The sequence below is a fragment of the Mobula hypostoma genome, chromosome 16 (genome assembly GCF_963921235.1).
Source record: "Mobula hypostoma chromosome 16, sMobHyp1.1, whole genome shotgun sequence".
Taxonomy (NCBI): domain Eukaryota; kingdom Metazoa; phylum Chordata; class Chondrichthyes; order Myliobatiformes; family Myliobatidae; genus Mobula; species Mobula hypostoma.
In genome coordinates, this window is record NC_086112.1 from 12,026,806 (window position 1) to 12,044,589 (window position 17,784).

Here is a 17,784-nt window from a genome sequence, read left to right on the forward strand (position 1 = left end):
CAGTGCAATTGGCTCATGAGTGATCTCACGGTCCTAACAACTACACATTCAAACAATTACACAAGTTCACAATTATGTGATCCTATTTACACAAAAATAATTACTTCTGCTGATAATAATTTAAAACAGAAGCACCATAGCAATCACACAGTACAAATCCTTAGAGACAGCAGTGTCAAGTCAAGTTTATTGTCATTTCGACCATAAGCTGCTGGTACAGCACACAGTAAAAACGAAACAATGTTCCTCCAGGACCATGGTGCTACATGAAACAACACAAAACTACACTAGACTATGTGAGACAGCACAGGGCTACACTAGACTATGTAAAACAATGTAAAAAAAAACTGCACTAGACTACAGACCTGCACAGGACTACATAAAGTACACAAAACAGTGCAGGACAGTTCAATAATTAATAAACAAGACAACAGGCACAGTAGAGGGCAAATTACAATATAATAATAAATGACGTAGATGTCAGTCTCGACTCTGGGTATTGAGGAGTCTGATGGCTTGGGGGAAGAAACTGTTGCACAGTCTGGTTGTGAGAGCCCAAATGCTTCGGTACCTTTTGCCAGATGGCAGGAGGGAGAAGAGTTCGTATGAGGGGTGCTTGGGGTCCTTCACAACAATGTTGGCTTTGCGGGTGCAGCATGTGGTGTAAATGTCTGTAATGGCGGGAAGAGAGACCCTGATGATCTTCTCAGCTGACCTCACTATCCGCTGCAGGGTCTTGTGATCCGAGACGGTGCAATTCCCGAACCAGGCAGAGATGCAGCTGCTCAGGATGCTCTTGATACGTCCTCTGTAGAATGTGGTGAGGATGGGGGGTGAGAGATGGACGTTTTTTCGGCATTCACAGTAAGTAGAGATGCTGCTGGGCTTCCTTGGCTATGGAGCTGGTGTTGAGGGACCAGGTGAGATTCTCCGCCAGGTGAACACCAAGAAATTTGGTGCTCTTAACGATCTCTACGGAGGAGCCGTCAATGTTCAGCGGAGAGTAGGGATTGAACCTGGGTTGCTGGCACTGTATTAGCATACCACAGCAAATTTCATGCATCAACTACTTGATGTTGATGACACATTAGCACTTCTCACTGTGTTAACTCATTGTCTGACAAACGCACGCAAGATGCTCAGGAAAACCTTTTCCAGCACTGAGCACATTTACAAGGAGCACTGATACAAGAAAGCAGCATCCATTATCAAGGACCCCACCATCCAGATTATGTTCTCTTTTCACTACTGTCATCGGGCAGGAGGTTTAGGAGCCTTAGGTGCCACACCTCCAGGTTCAAGAACAGTTATTACCTTCACTTGTCAGGCTCCTGATCCAGAGTGGATGACTTCACTCACCTCAACACAGAACTGATTCCACAACCTACAGAGTCACTTTTAAGAACTCTACAATTCGTGTACTTGGTGTTATTTATTTAGAGTCATAGAGTAGTAGAAAAGTTCAACGTAGAAACATCCCCTTCAGCCTATCTAGTCCTTGCTGAACCACTTAAACTGCCTACTCCCATTGACCTACACTGGGACCACAGCCCTCCATACCCCTACCATCCATGTACCTATCCAAACTTCTCTTTAACATTGAAATCGATCTCACATACACTACTTGGGCTGGCAGCTCGTTCAACACTTTCCAGGCCTTTTGAGTGAAGAAGTTTATTACTTATTATTATTATTTGTTTTTTTCTATTTGGACAATTTCTCTTCTTGTGCATATTGTTGTCTATCAGGCTTTGTGCATAGATTTTCAATGATTCTATTGTATTTCTTTGTTCTACAGTGAATGCCTGTAAGAAAATGAATCTCAGGGTAGTATATGGTGACATATAAGTACTTTGATAAATTTACTTTGAACTTTGAAGTACTGGAGAAACTCAGCAGGCCAGGCAGCATTATTTGACAGTGATTAGAATGAGACACTAAAGGAGAAATGTACCGAATTTTAAACTTGAAAGGAACAAAAGCTGTTGAAATTTTGATTGTCCCTTGCAACAAGAGATTTTTAAAAATATCTCTTTACATTAGATGTTTACATTTTCATTTAAAGAACCTATATTTTAAAAGAGGCCAGCATCTTCAAAAAGAAGCTTTCTGAGGTAATTAGAACAAAGAGAACATTCAGAAGTTTATCAAGGGATTAGATTATTTTATTCATTAAATTTATTGCACAGATATATAGAATATCACATATATAAAGATGTGTTAGGCCTGGAAGTATCAGCGTGGGTGGGCACAGACTTTATTTCTCTGACCTTGCTCTTTGGTTAGACTGACAGTTTAGTAGGAGATAGGAAAAGTTATTTGGTGGTGTGGATTGTTGCAAGTTGGAAAGTAGCACATTGTAAAATAAGATGATAGCTGGTAGCAGTGTGACTAAGAGAGAAAAACAGAACCAATCTGGGTGGAGAGAATATGTTGGAAGCAATATTCAGCCAAGAGAGAAAAGGAGCGGCGGGGTGGAAAGGAAATCATCGTCTGAAAGTGTGGAGAAAAGTGGGGAATGGCCAAAAACAAGAGTCAGCGACAGGATAGGGTGGAAAAGATAGGACGATAATAGTACGGAATAAGAAATTCTTTCCAGTTAGTATATTGATAACAATAGTAACAGATGTGAAGAGCACCATGAAAACTATTTCCTAAAAAACCACAGAATTTCCATTTTATTTGGCATAAAGTTCAGTTAGTTTCAAAATGCTCTCTCTGCTGAGAAGCCTTAATGCAATCGCAGCACCAACAAGAGAGAAAGTTCATTACAAGATCCACAGAGCATTACAAGATCCATGGGGAGGTGGAATCTGCTGTTGTCAGAGATTCATATGCCACGCATGAAAACATGTGATTTTTCAGCCAGTGCTGGACATTGTTGAGTTCTTTCTGCATGTGGGAACTTACACTATGTTTTCAACTATTCATGTATCTTCTTTTTATAAAAAATATTTAAATTCTTAGAAATACATATCCTTAGCAAATCCTGTTTTAATATCATACAACAATGACTGAAAATGACTAAAACTTACTGACAAGAAAATATAAAGCAAAAGAGTAAAATTAGGTCATTCGGCCCAGAAGGTCTGCTTTGCCATTCGAGAATGGCTGTTTTATTTTCCCTCTCAAACCCATTCTCCTGCCTTCTCCAGTACTCTTTGACATCTGTACTAATCAAGAACCTATCAAACTCTTCTTTAAATATACCCTATGATTTGGTCTCCACAGCCATCTGTGGCGATGAATTCCTCAAACTCACAACCACTGGCTAAAGAAATTCCTCCTCATCTCTGTTCTAACTGGATTTTCCTTTACTCTGAGGCTGTGCCCCCTCCTCTGAAATTTTCTCAATAGAAGAAACATCCTCTCCATATCCACTCTATCTAGGTATTTCAATACTCCATGATATCGCTCCTCATTCTTCCTAACTCCAGTGAGTACAGGCCCAGAGGAAGTTAACCCTTTTATTCCTGGAGTCATTCTCATGAATCTCCCATTCACATCTCCAATGCCAGCACGTCCTTTCTTAGATATGGAGCCCAAAGCTGTTCACAATACTCCAAATGCAGTGTGATCAATGCCTCATAAAGTCTCAGCATTACATCGTTGATTATAGATTCTAGTCCTCTCGAAATGAATGCTAACATTGCATTTACTTTCCTTACCACCAACTCAATCTGCAAGTTAACATTTAGGGAATCCTGCACTAAACTTCAAGGTTCAAAGTTCAAAGTAAATTTATTATCAAAGTATATTATGTCACTATACACAACCCTGAGATTCATTTTCTTGCGAGCATACTCAGTAAATCCAATAAACATAATAAATTCAATTAAAGATCACACCCAACAAGGCGAACAATCAGTATCCAAAAGACAACAAATTGCGCAAATACAAAAGAAAATAATAAATAATTTTTTTTTTGAGAAAATGAGATGAAGAGTCCTTGAAAGTGAGTCCAGAGTTGAGAGAACAGTTCAGTGATGGGGCAAGTGAAGTTAAGTGAAGTTATCCCCTTCGGTTCAAAAGCCTGACAGTTGAGGAGTAATAACTGTTCCAGAACCTGGTGCAGTGAGTCCTGAAGCTCCTGTACCTTCTTCCTGATGACAGCAGTGAGAAGAAAGCATCATGTGGGTGGTGGGATCTTTGACGATGGATGCTGCTTTTTGCAACAATGTTCTGTGTAGATGTGCTCGGTGGTGGGGAGGACTTTACCCGTGATGGGCTGGGCTGTTGTGGCACCACTCAGCCAGTTTCAATCTCCCTCCTATATACTGATTTGTCACCAACTTTGATTCAACCAACAACAACAGTGTTGTCAGCAAACCTGAATGTGGCATTGGAGCTGTGCTTAGCCACAGAGTCATAAGTGTAAGATGAGTAGAGCAGGGAGCTAAGCACACAGCCCTGTGGTGCACTTGTACTGATGGAGATTGTAGAGGAGACGTTGTTGCCAACATCTCTTCCACAATGTAGGTGTTGGCTCCTCCATGTAGTGCTGGTGCTACACAAGTGTTCTTCTATTCCTCAAAGGTTGACAAGAACAAAAATGCAAAGTTCTTTCTCCAATGCTGGACTTCTACAATTCTGCTGATACATCACAGGGGCCTCTTTGAAATGTCATTCAATTGCCCACGGGGAGTGTTCCTGATGGTACAGACTTGACTTTGGTGATTGGAGGAGAATGGGGGGGCGGTGGAAGGGGAACAACACTTTTGTTCTATCCAAATGCAGACAAGTGTGAGGTGTTGTATTTCGAAGGGTCAAATCAAGGTAGGACATACACAGTAAATGGTAGGGCACTGAGGAGTACGGAGGAACAAAGGGATCTGGGAATTCAGACACATAATTCCCTGAAAGTGGCGTCACAGATAGACAGAGTTGTAAAGAAGACTTTTGGCATCCTGGCATTCATAAATCAAACTATTGAGGATAGGAGTTGGGATGTTATGGTGAGGTTGTATAAGACATGGGTGAGGCCAAATTTGGAGTATTGTGTGCAGTTATGGTCACCCAACTACAGGAAGGATATCAGTAAGATTGAAAGAGTACAAAGAAGATTTACTAGGATGTAAACACAAGGAAATCTGCAGATGCTGGAAATTCAAGCAACACACACAAAAAATGCTGGTGAACGCAGCAGGCCAGGCAGCATTTTTAGGAAGAGGTACAGTCGATGTTTCGGGCTGAGACACTTCGTCAGGACTAACTGAAAGAAGAGACAGTAAAAGATTTATCCTCTCCCTCCCACTTTCAAATTTCTTACTATCTCTTCTTTCAGTTAGTCCTGACGAAGGGTCTCGGCCCGAAACATCGACTGTACCTCTTCCTATAGACGCTGCCTGGCCTGCAGCGTTCACCAGCATTTTTTGTGTGTGTTGCTTTACTAGGATGTTGCTGGGTCTTCAGGAGTTGAGTTACAGGGAGAAATTAGGACTTTATTCCTTGGAGCATAGAAGAATGAGGGGAGATTTGATAGAGGTTTACAAAATTATGAGGGGTATAGACAGAGGCTCTTTTCATTTAGATTAGGAGAGATAAATACGAGAGGACATGGCTTTAGGGTGAAAAGGGAAAGGTTTAGGGGGAACTTCTTCACAGAGAGTGGTGGGAGTGTGGAACGAGCTGCCATCTGATGTGGTAAATGTGGGCTCACTCTTAAGTTTTAAGAATAAATTGGATAGATACATAGATGGGAGAGGTCTGGAGGGTTATGGACTGGGTGCAGGTCAATGGGACTAGTGGAATAATGTTTCGGCACAGACCAGAAGGACCAAATGGCCTGTTTTTTGTGCTGTAGTGTTCTATGGTTCTAACCATCACTCACCATATTTTTCACAAAAGTTAAACACTGGAGAGATGCTAGAAATCTCGAGCAACACACACAAAATGCTGGACAAGCTCTGCAGGTGAACAACATCTACAGAGGGGACTAAACAGTCGATGTTTTGGGTTGAGACCTTTCTACGCATACAAATGCTGAAGGAATTCAGCAAGTCAAGCAGCATTGTTGAAAGGGAATAAACCATCGACATTCCGATATCCCTCTCCTGACCTACTGAGTTCTTCAAGCACTTTGCGTGCTGTTCCAACAAAAGTTTACTGGATAATGTAAAGATAGAAAATGTTGGAAATAATTAGCAAGGCCACAACTATGGGAAGAGAAACAAATCCAAAACTTTCGATCGACCATCTGCAGTTAGTTTTAATTTTCACTTGCTAGAGAATGATCTGGAATGGGGTGTACACATGATTTTCCCTATGACTGGTCCAATAATTCCAATTCAAGCTCTTTCATAATTGTTCTTGTTTACAGCATAAAAATATTCTTTGTGTGCAATGCTCAACTTTGCAGTTACAGATCTCAAAGTCAAACTAATTTGATTACCAAAGTAGGTATATATCACCACATATTTCCTTGAGATTCATATTTTTGCAGGCATGTACTGGAAAATAAAGAAACACAACTAAATAGAATAGTTATCAACACCTTTACAAAATCTATTTTGTTCTTTAAAAATTTAATTGATCATCACTTCCTAACGTTTTATTTGCTTTTCTGCTGTCCCGTTCCCACCTCTTCTTAAGTTCATCCCAATTTACACACTGAATAACTCACTATATTTCTTTACACTTTTCCTTAAGTTTAAAACTAATATCACTCGCATGACCAGAGCACCCAAACGGACATGAGGAAATCAGACAAGTCCTTACAGACAGCAGCAGGAGTTGAACCCTGATCACTGGCGCTGTAAACGGGGTTGTACGTAGAGAGGGTAAGACAGCAGTTTGCAGCACATTCAGCAGGTGGTGCTGTGAGAGACAATGGGATACAGACGGTCTGCCAACACATGGAGAAAGTGCCAGCACTCAGCAATGACCCAGACTCACCCTGACAGCTGGAAGATATTCCTGAGCCCAACCATTCAGTGGTGAGCAGCCACACCTTTCACAAAGCATTGCTGTGGCGAGAAGTTGATGTGAATCCCTGCTGCCTGCCAATGCCCAACAGCCAATAAGTTAATTTTGGCTTTCATAGGCAGCCACTCCACACTGAGCTCGAAGCGATTGATTGCTTTGGGAGTTCCAGTTGATAGCAGAGATCCACACCTGGTTCCTGGCACAGCCGTGCTCAGCGTGCAGCCCAGACAGATGTTGCATTAAAAATAGAAGAGGGTGGTACTTGTGAATGTTCAGATTGGAGGGCCAAGAGCTTTAGAATGCATCAGTTTCATGCAATGTAAAACTAATCTTGGTTCCCGTGTAGCTAGAAATAACTTAATTAAAAGCTTCTCAAGCATATATAGTACCGATTCAACCAAAAGATTACAATCTATAATTATTTTTTCTCTCTACCAGTTGATAAGCATTATATAGTTGCTTATACAAATATGAATGAGTCTGCCAATTTACAAGGAATATAAAAAAATCATCTTCTGAATTGGTGATTTCAGCAAATTTCAATACAAGGAAGCAAAAGCAATATTCATAGTCCCTTTTCTTCACTTGTTTATCACCTCCCCCTGGTATCTCTCCTCCTTTCCTCATGGTTCACTCTCGTCTCCTATCAAATTCTTCTTCTTCAGCCACCTATCACCTCACAGCTTCTTACCTCATCCCCCTTCCCCAACCCACCTGACTTCACCATTCACCTTCTAATTTGTATTCCTTCCTCTCCCCCCATTTTTTTAAATCTGGAGTCTTCCTCGTTCCTTTCCGGTCCTGACGAAGGGTCTTGTTTATCCTGATGAAACACTGGCTGGTCATCCATTTCCATAGATGCTGCCTGATCTGCTGAGTTCCTTCAGCATTTTGCGTTTGGTGTTCCATGTGATCATATTCGATTTTATGGATGGTTATATTTGATGTCCAGAAAAGAACACATTTTTTATTTCAAAATAATTCAATAATTGTTTCACAATTGAATGATCATTGTATATTACACCATTATAATTAAACTATACCAAATATAATGTTTTAAACTTATATAAATGTATATCATGTAAATTATATAACCCATCATATAAATGAAATTGCAAAAAAGCACAACAGCACCTCTGCTTCTTTAGAAGGCTGTGGAGATTCAGCACATCATCAAAAAATTTAAAAAACTTCTATAGATGTGTAGTGGAAAGTGTATTGACAGATGCATTACGGCCTGGTATGGAAAACCAATGCTATTGAATGGAAAATGCTACAAAATGTAGTGGATTTGGCCCAGTAAATCATGGGTAAGGCCCTCCCAACCGGTGAGCACATCTACATGAAACACTGTCATAGGTAAGCAGCACCTATCATCAAAGATCCTCACCACCCAGGCCATGCTCTTTTCTTGCTGCTGCCATCAGGTAGAAGGTACAGGATCCTCTGGACTCACACCACCTGGTTCAAGAACAGGTAGCTACCCCTCACCTATCAGGCTCTTGAACAAAAGAGGATAATTACACTCATCTACTGAGATGCTTCCACAACCTATTATCTCACTTTAAGGACTCTTTATCTTGTAAATTCACGCTCTCCTTATTTATTGCTATTTATTTATATTTGCATTTGCACAGTTTGCTGTTTTCTGTGCTCTTGCTCTTCCATTGATCCTGTTTACAGTTACTATTCTATAGAATTGCTGAGTATGCCCACAAGAAAAATAATCTCAGGGTTACATGTGGTGACATAAATGTACTCTGATAATAAACTTTACTTTGAACTTTGTATTATTGATTTTATGTATTAATGAATTAACTCCTCACTTTCTCAAATTAATTGGCCTATAATTTAGCTTCAGAAATTATAAAGATTATACTCTGACATTGTAAAATGTAAATCAAGAATGTTTGATTTATCTAATTATGATACAATAAAATATATATTCTCAGGATGTACATCACCAAATTTCAGCAATTTATAAAATGTACATCCTCAGTGAGGTAACTTTTTTTGTTCAGTTTAAAGATTTTAAAAGATTAAAGGTTGGCTTTATTTACCACATTTACATCAAAGCACACAGTGAAGTGCATTACTTGTCCCTATGGCCAACACAATCTGAGAATTTGATGGGGGCAGCCCACACATGTTGCCAAGCTTCTGTCACCAACATAGCATGCCCCCTACTTACTAATCTAACCTGTACGTCTTTGAAATGTGGGAGGAAACCAGAGCACCTGGAGAAAAGCCACAGTCAGAGGGAGAATGTACAAACTCCTTACAGATAGCAGCAGGAATTGAACTCCACTGGCTAACTACAACACTACTGTTCAGATTCTAGACATTGTTGGCTTGTACTAACCATTATAAAATTCATCATGAAGTAGCAGCAGGAACAGTGTTCCAGGAATTAGAAACATTTCCAAGGTAGCATGACATACCCCTCGGGAGTAAACCTGTAACTCCCACGGTCTTGCTGGATAGCTGAGGTTGCAGGAAAAGCAAAAGCTGTTAGAATAGCCAAAGTCCAAGAACTCCAATATATTACTGTAAATGATACATACTGTGTCCACACCCTGCCATTATGTGGAACGAATGAACATTTAACTTTCTCAACAGTCCATGAACCCATGAATACTACCTCATTATTCCTTTTTCGTAGCATTTATTTATTTTCTAATTTATTGTAATTTTATGTCTCTTTGCACTGGACTGCTGCTGCAAAGCAACACATTTCATGTCATAAGACAGTGATAATAAACCTGATTCTGATTCTGAATGGGGTGTGAATAGAGCGAGCTCCGTTGTTTACTGCTGATTGAGTCTTGATGGACTTCACATCATCTATATAGCCAGTCCAGTTAAATTTCTCATTAATGATCAGCCCAGGATGTTTATAGTGGAGTGCCAATGAATTCCAAAGGTAGATGATTGGACCCTCACTTGCTAGAAATGGCTACTGCCAGGTACATGTATGCTTAAATATTACTTAGCACATAACTGCCTATATCTGAATTTAGTTCAAAATAAATTAGTAACTTTATAACTGTTGCAGAAAGACATGGAAGGTGTCATCGAAGATGTTCTCAATGGATCTGAACAAACTTGAAATGCTCATTGCAGTTTAGTTGTAACTCTCTTACCTCTAAGACAGCAGATTGTGGGTTGAGTTTGAGGGGAGCACAAAATCCTGCCCTGGTTCTATGCTTCACTCTCACAGAACCAACCTCTCACATGAAATATTAAACTAGAGCACCATCTACCTCCTGAGGTGAAAGTTGATCGTTCACAGCATTACTCTGATGGTTATGAGCAAATATTACACCAGTTCCTCTGAAAAAGATGATCTGGTATGAACCACAGTGGTGTTGTGGAGCATTCTAACTGGTTGCATCACTGTCTGGTATGGAGAGGCCACTGCACAGGATTTTAAAAAGCTGCAGAAAGTTGCAAATTCAGCCAACACCATCATGGGCACTAGTCTCCCTACTATTGAGGACATCTACAAAGGCTGATGCCTCATGAAGGTAACATCCATCATTAAGAACACCCAGCACCCAAGACATGCCCTCATCTCATTACCACCCTGAGAAAGTAGGTGAGGAGCCTGAAGACATACACTCAATGCTTCAGGAACAGCTTCTTTCCCTCTGCCATCAGATTCCTGAACGGGCAATGAACCCATGAATACTACCTCACTTCTTATTTATTTTATTTTTCTTATTGTAATTTATGGTATATTTTTTGTGTTGTACTGTACTGCTGCCAGAAAATAACCAATTTCACACAAATGTCTGTGATAATAAAACTTGATTCTAATTCCGATTGATTTAGAAAGAATGGCTGAACACAAATTGCCTACTCTGGACAGGGGTGACTTACTTCAAATTCCAGTTCTATAGGTTCTGAGTGAGATGTTTAGGTCAACGAAGCACCCAAAGACTCAAAGTTCAAAGTAGATACCATATATGTCACCGTATACAACCCTGAGATTCATACAAAAAGCACAACAGAATCAATGAAAACAACACACAATCAGTGTTGTACAAAAAACAGATACAAAAAAAGAAATAACAATAGTAAATATTATAATAAATAAGCAATAAATAAATATAAATATAATAAATATAAATATATAATAAATATAAATAAATATAAATATAATAAATAAGCAATAAATAAATATAATAATAAATAAGCAATAAATATTGAGAAAATGAGATAAAGATCCTTGAAAGTGAGTCCATAGGTTGTGGGAAGTGCAGCAAGAAAGACTGAGAAAAGAGTTGGATCAATTACAAGGGCTGATGCAGCTTGACCCCAGAAAGCACTTGGATTGAGTCCACAGTAGACTCGGTAGTAAGAATCACAGCTTGCATGTCATCGTGTAGATGTAGAAAGATGATACATTTCTGTGGTTTGAAGGTCCTGTCATCCCAAACTCTAATATATTTTCGTTAGCAAGATCTTTCTTTCTTAAGTAAGGAGACTCATCAAGGTCCAGTACAACGGCTGAAAAACATCCTTGCTTCTGTGCTCAAATCTCCCAGCAGAAAAGCTAACAAACTCTATGCCTTCCTGATCTTCTGCACACTTTCCATCCACTATCTGTTTTTTAGGTTACAAGATTTTGCTGGTTGGACCTCAGCCCTCAGGTGCTTGTAGAGCTGCTATTTTCCCACCCTTGAGGCGTAATAGCATTTCAGTCCAAGAACACACCAAGTTTATAGCTAATTAATTCCTACAGTACCTTAGCGACTGCACTTTAAATGCACTTAACTGGCTTCAAATTGCTTTGACAGAACTTGAACCCATGAAAGGTGTTATGTAAACACGTCTTTGTTCTACTACATATACTTTTCCATCACTATGTTCAGATTTGATTGCTTTAATCCTTCACATTTGTACTTAAGTAAACTCTGTAGGCAGAAACAGAGGGAAAATCTGCAGATGCTGAAAATCTGAGCAACACACACAAAATACTGGAGGAACTTGCAGGCCAGGTAGCATCCATAGAAAAGAGTAAACAGTCGACGTTTTGGGCCAAGACCCTGGAAAAAAAGATTAGGTCAGAGTAAGAAAGTGGGGGGGGGGGGGTGGAGAGGAGGATGAAGTACAAGCTGGTCATCGTGGCTATCCCTCGAGGTCGAGGATGATGGTCTTCATTCTGTTGATCTATTTATGGGTTCTCAAGCGGCTTATGAGTCCAATCTTGGCTTTGAAAGCTTTTCCGCATTCAGGACAGGTATTTCCAGATGGCAGATCGGGCTTTGGTTGTTGCTACCTCTCTTTCCATTTTCTTCTCTCTTCTTCTAATTCTGCACATCTGTTGACCTCGAAAGTTGCTGTTCCTTCTCGGATGATGGCTTGCCAGAGTTTCCTTTCCTTGGCATTGGTTTCCCAATTGTTGATGTCGATGTTACATTTCTTCATGTTGGCTTTTAAGACGTCTTTGAATCTATTCTGTTGTCTGCCTCTTTTACGTTTGCCTTCTTTAAGCTGGGAGTAGAAGATCTGTTTCGGCAGACGTTCGTCTTTCATCCGAACAACATGACCGCTCCATCTTAGTTGGTTCTTGATGACGTAGGCTTCTATGCTTGTTGTTTTTGCTTGATATAGCACACTGATGTTGGTTCTTCTATCTTCCCAGCTAATATTTAAGATGTTTCAAAGACAGCGTTGATGGAACTTTTCAAGTGCCTTCAGATGTCGTTGGTATGTTGTCCAGGTTTCTGATGCATACAGGAGCATTGGAATCACCACTGCTTGTACACTGACATTTTGGTGTCTGTTCAGGTGTCATGATCATGAAAGACTCTTGTTCAGAGATGCCCAAAAGCTTTTCAGCGCATTTAAGACGATGTTGGATTTCGTCATTAAGGTCGACCTTGGAGGAGAGGTGACTTCCAAGATACAAAAAGTGCTCCAAGTTTTCCAGGGTTGTTTCGCCAAGTTGAATTGATGGTTCCATCTGATTTGTCTCAGTTGGTGATGGTTGGTAGATGATCTGAGTCTTCTTGGAATTGATGGTAAGTCCAAGTTTTGTGTATGCACGGTTGAAGGCCGTCAGAATCTGTTGTAGGTGGTTTTATGGGAGAGCTGCAACACTGTTGGCATCTGCGTATTGGAACTCGTGGATGTCTTGTTTTTGGACCTGAGACGGCCAAGGTTGAAAAGTCTGCCATCTGTTCTGTAGACAATTTTGATTCCTGGGAGTAGGTCGTCTTTGATGATGTGGACGATTGTCGCAATGAAGATGGTGAACAAAGTTGGAGCAATCATGCATCCCTGTTTTACTCCTGATCTAACCTGAAAAGGCTCACAGTTACTGTTGCTGACCATGACTGTGGCAAGCATGCTATCGTGGAAGAGTATCAGGATTCGAATGTACTTTTCAGGGCATCCATAGGTAGATAGGATATTCTACAGGAGTTCCCTTGATACCAAGTCAAAGCCTTTGGTGAGGTTGATGAACGAAGGTTGAAGTTGTTCACAACATTTTTCTTGTAATTTTCACATTGTGAAGATCATGTCAATTGCTCCACGTGATGGTCTCAAACCGGCTTTTGTCTCCGGAAGGATCTTCTCAGCTGAAGGATTGAGCCAGTTGTTCACGATGCAGGTGAGGATCTTTCCTGCTGTTGCTAACAGGGAAATTCCACGACAGTTTCTGCATTCGGATCGATAGCCTTTCCTTTTGTAGATAGTAACGATTGCTGAGTCTCTAAAGTCTGCTGGTACGTCTTCATTTATCCAGATCTTGATGAGAAGTTGATGCAGTTAGTAATGAAGCAGGTTACCTCCAATTTTGTAGACCTGGACTGGTATTCCATTGAGTTCAGTGGTCTTGTTGTTTTTCAAGGTTTTGATGGCTTCCTTGACTTCTTCAAGTGTTGGTATTTTGCTTAGGGAGTCGTCAACGGGCTGTTTTGGAAATTTGTTAATCTAATTCCTGTCAAATGAGACAGTTTGATTTAGAAGATCTTCAAAGTGCTCCCTCCATCTAGAATTGATGTCAGCATTGCCCTTCAGGATGGTTGAACCATCTTTGCTTTAGAGAGGGGCTTAACCATGAGTGGATGGGCCAAAAATAGCTTTAGTTGCATCGAAAAAGCCTTGAGTGTCGTTGGTGTCTGCTAGTTGTTGGATTTCCTGAGCTTTCTTCCTCCACCATTGGTTTTTCAGGTTTGAGGTGCTCTTCTGGACTGCAGCCTTGCATTCTTGATAGCGTTTCCTTTTGGTAGCCGATTGTTGGTCATTTAGTAAAGTGATGAAAGCTTTTCTCTTTTCGTTGATAATTTGTTGGAGTAGTTTGTCATTATCATTGAACCAATCCTGATGTTTTTTCGTCTTGAACCCAATTGTTTCTTTGCAGGAGGTGATGATAGCGTTCTTCAATTGATTCCAGTGTTCTTCTACAGATGCTGGGATTTGTTGCGGCAGTTGTTCTTGAAGATTTTGTTGGAACTGCTGTACATGGTTGATGTCTTGAAGGATGTCAACATTGAATTTCTTAATAGTGTTCTGATTTTGGTGTTTCCTTTCCGAATCTTCATTCTCATGGTGGACGAGATGAGTTGATGGTCTGTCCAGCACTCGTCAGCACCAGTAACAGCTCTTGTTGTCAGTACATCTTGTTGGTCCTGAGATCGTACAATGATGTAGTCGATGAGGTGCCAGTGTTTGGAGCGTGGATGCTGCCAGGAGACTTTGTGCCTGTTTTTCAGGCGAAATAGGGTGTTTGTAATCACCAGGTTGTGTTCAGCACTTTTGGTGAGGAGGAGTGTTCCATTGGAGTTGACCTTGCCAACTTCTTCCTTGCTTATTATTCTAGTCCAGAGCCTATGACCTTTCCTGACTCTGGCATTGAAGTCTCCCAAGAGAATGATCTTGTCGTTGTTGGGAACAGAGGAAAGGACGTGGATTTGTCACAATCCGTGGATTGTCACAAGCTGGTAGGTGATAGGTGAAACCAGGAGAGGGGAAGGAGTTAAGTAAAGAGCTGGGAAGTCAATCGGTAAAAGAGATAAAGGGCTGGAGGAGTGGAAATGTGACAGGAGAGGATAGAGGACCATAAACAAAGGGAAGGGGGAGGAACACCAGAGAGGGCTATGGGAAGATAAGGAAATGAGGTGAGAGAGGGAAACAGGACTGGGAAATGGTGGGAGGGTGGGGGGCGGTTGCAATTACCATAAGTTTGAGAAAGCGATGTTCATGCCATCAGGTTGGAGGCTACTCAAACAGAATATACAGTGTTGCTCCTCCAATCTGAGTGTGGCCTCATCACGACAGTAGAGGAGGCCATGGACTGACATGTCGGAATGCGAATGGGAAGTAGAATTCTAATGGGTGGCCACAGGGAAATCCCACTTTTTCTACTAGATGGAGCGTAGGTGCTTGGCGAAGCGGTGTTCCAATCTACATCGGGTCTCACCTATGTCTGTAGGCAAACAGGTTTTGCTACAATACATAGTGACACAATTCGACATACATAGCCATGTGTACAGATTCCTGTAAATATATATATACATACATACTGTATATCCCTCCAGCTCATGCTATAAATTGGAGCAATCTCTTTGACGGGCTCAATGTTAAGGTTAATAAAGGTCATATTTTGTGGTCAATGTTGTTCCCTGTACTTTCCTTGGAGTTATTACACAGACGAAGACCATGCACATAACGCTTTTTGAAGGATGGAATCGTCTTCTCGTTCAGCCATTGTGAGGAGGCAGTCTGGAGTTATGTGAATATAGCAGGTATTAATTCAAACAAGAAACAGGCTTTAGTTTTTATTGTAAAAGTAAATAAGTTCAGGAAGCTTGCAATTAGCCTTCAGTTTATATTTGTAGACTGCGAGCAGAAAATTGAAGTTAAAAACACAGGCTGCTTCACAGACTGAGACTGCAAATGCAACAGCCAAATGTTAAGACAATGGGGCTGTGGTAACTGGCTTGCATTAAACCAGGCAATGTGGCAAAGTTTTTTGCACCATTGTGACCTAAGTGCAAGCTGGCAGACCAGACTGATGTCATCACTTAGCACATCAAACATGGTCACAGGAAGAGGCAATCAATAGTTTTCGTGTACTTATGATATTTATGTACTCGGAGACGACCTTGACAACATTAATTTTGACTGACTGGAATTTCTGCCCAGAAGCTTTTAAACTATTTGTGTAAATTACTTTGTGACAAAGCGGTGCCTGTCACTATAGATATGTAATTCAAAATATTGAAGGAAACAATGCTATTATAACTATTGAAACTGTATTGTATCAGCTACTGTTAACTTTGATTTTAAGGGTATAAAAATGTAATGTACCTTTGGGTTTGTGAGCCTCTCCCAAGAGTGTCTCCATGAGAGTGCTTCCTTGTTGTGATGAATAAAGACTGTTATATTACCAATCTCAATGTAAACAGAGAACATAGAACAGTACAGTACAGGATCAGGCCCTTCAGCTCATAATGTTGTGCTAAACCAAATAAATTAGTAATGAAATGGGCAACTGAACTAATCCTCTCTGTCTATATAATGTCCATATCCTTCTATTTTCTTCACATTCATGTGCCTATCTAAATGTCTCTTAAATTTCCCTAACATAACTGCCTCTACCCCACCCCAGGCAACACAATCCAGGCACCCACTACTCTGTATAAAAAACTTGCCCCTTGCATCTCCTTTGAAATTATCCCCTCTCACCTTAAATGCATGCCCTCTGGTATTAGACATTTCAATACTGGGAAAAAGATACTGTCTGTCCACTCTATCCTGCCTCTCATCTTATAAACCTCTATCAGATCTCCCCTCAGCCTCTGCTGCTCCAGCGAAAACAACCCAACTTCTCATTACAGCACATGCCCTCTAATCCAGGCAGCACTCTGATAAACCTTTTCTACACCCTCTCCAAAGCCTCAACATCCTTCTTATAATAGGGCGACAGAATTGTATGCAATACTCCAGATCTGGCCTAACTAGAGTTTTATAAAATTAATTCCTGTTTTGAACTCAGTGTCTCGACTAATAAAGACAAGCATGCCATACGCTTTCTCAATCATCCTATTAACCTGTGTAGCTACTTTCAGCAATGAACTTGGACTCCAAGATCCCTCTAGTTATCAACACTGTTATGGGCCTTGCTGTTAGGTGTAATTTCTCTTTACATTTGACCTACCAAGGTGCAACACATCACATTTGGCAAAGTTAAATTTCATCTGCCATTTCTCCGCACATATCTGCAATTGATCTATATCCTGCTGTATTCTTTGCCATTTATCTACACTATCCACAACACCACTGATTGTCATATCTTCTACAAACTTACTAACTCACCATCTCTCTTTTCATCCGGGTCATTTATATACATCACAAACAGCAGAGGTCCCAGTACAGATCTCTGCAGAACACCACTAATCACGGACCTAATTACATCATGGCTTTACAAGTGCTCATAAATCCTATCCCTAAGAATTCTCTCTGGTAACTTCCCTGTCACTGACATAAAACTCACTAGTCTTTAGTTTCCAAGATCATTTCTGGTTCCCTTCTTGAATAATGGAACACCATTAGCTACTTGCCAGTCCTCCAGTACCTCACCAATGGCTAAAGACAACACAAAGATATTGGTCAAGGGCCCAGCAATCTTTTCACTTGTCTCTCTCAATAACCTCGGGTATATCCTACCAGGCTCTGGGGACCTATCCACCTTAATGTTCTTTTGGAGACCCAACACTACCTCCTCCTTTACTTAAAAATGCCCTATCCTCTATCTTGCATGTCCTTTTCCTTGGTAAATACTGATGTAAAGTACTCATTAGGATCTCATCGACATCCTTCACATCCAAGTAAATGTGTGATCCC

At 40.6% G+C, this 17,784-nt stretch overlaps 1 protein-coding gene across 5 annotated transcripts in view; it reads right to left on the bottom strand.

Moving 5' to 3' along the window:
• xrcc4 (X-ray repair complementing defective repair in Chinese hamster cells 4) overlaps window positions 1-17,784 on the bottom strand; it is a 419,861-nt gene that overhangs the window by 253,956 nt on the left and 148,121 nt on the right. The window contains exon 1 of one of the 5 annotated variants that reach the window (XM_063068532.1): window positions 9,287-9,426. The exons of the other annotated variants lie outside the window; for them this stretch is intronic. Coding sequence (XP_062924602.1) covers window positions 9,287-9,304 — 18 coding nt within the window. The 5' untranslated portion in view covers window positions 9,305-9,426. Of the gene's footprint in view, window positions 1-9,286; window positions 9,427-17,784 lie in introns of those variants that run through there. 5 annotated transcript variants of the gene reach the window in all.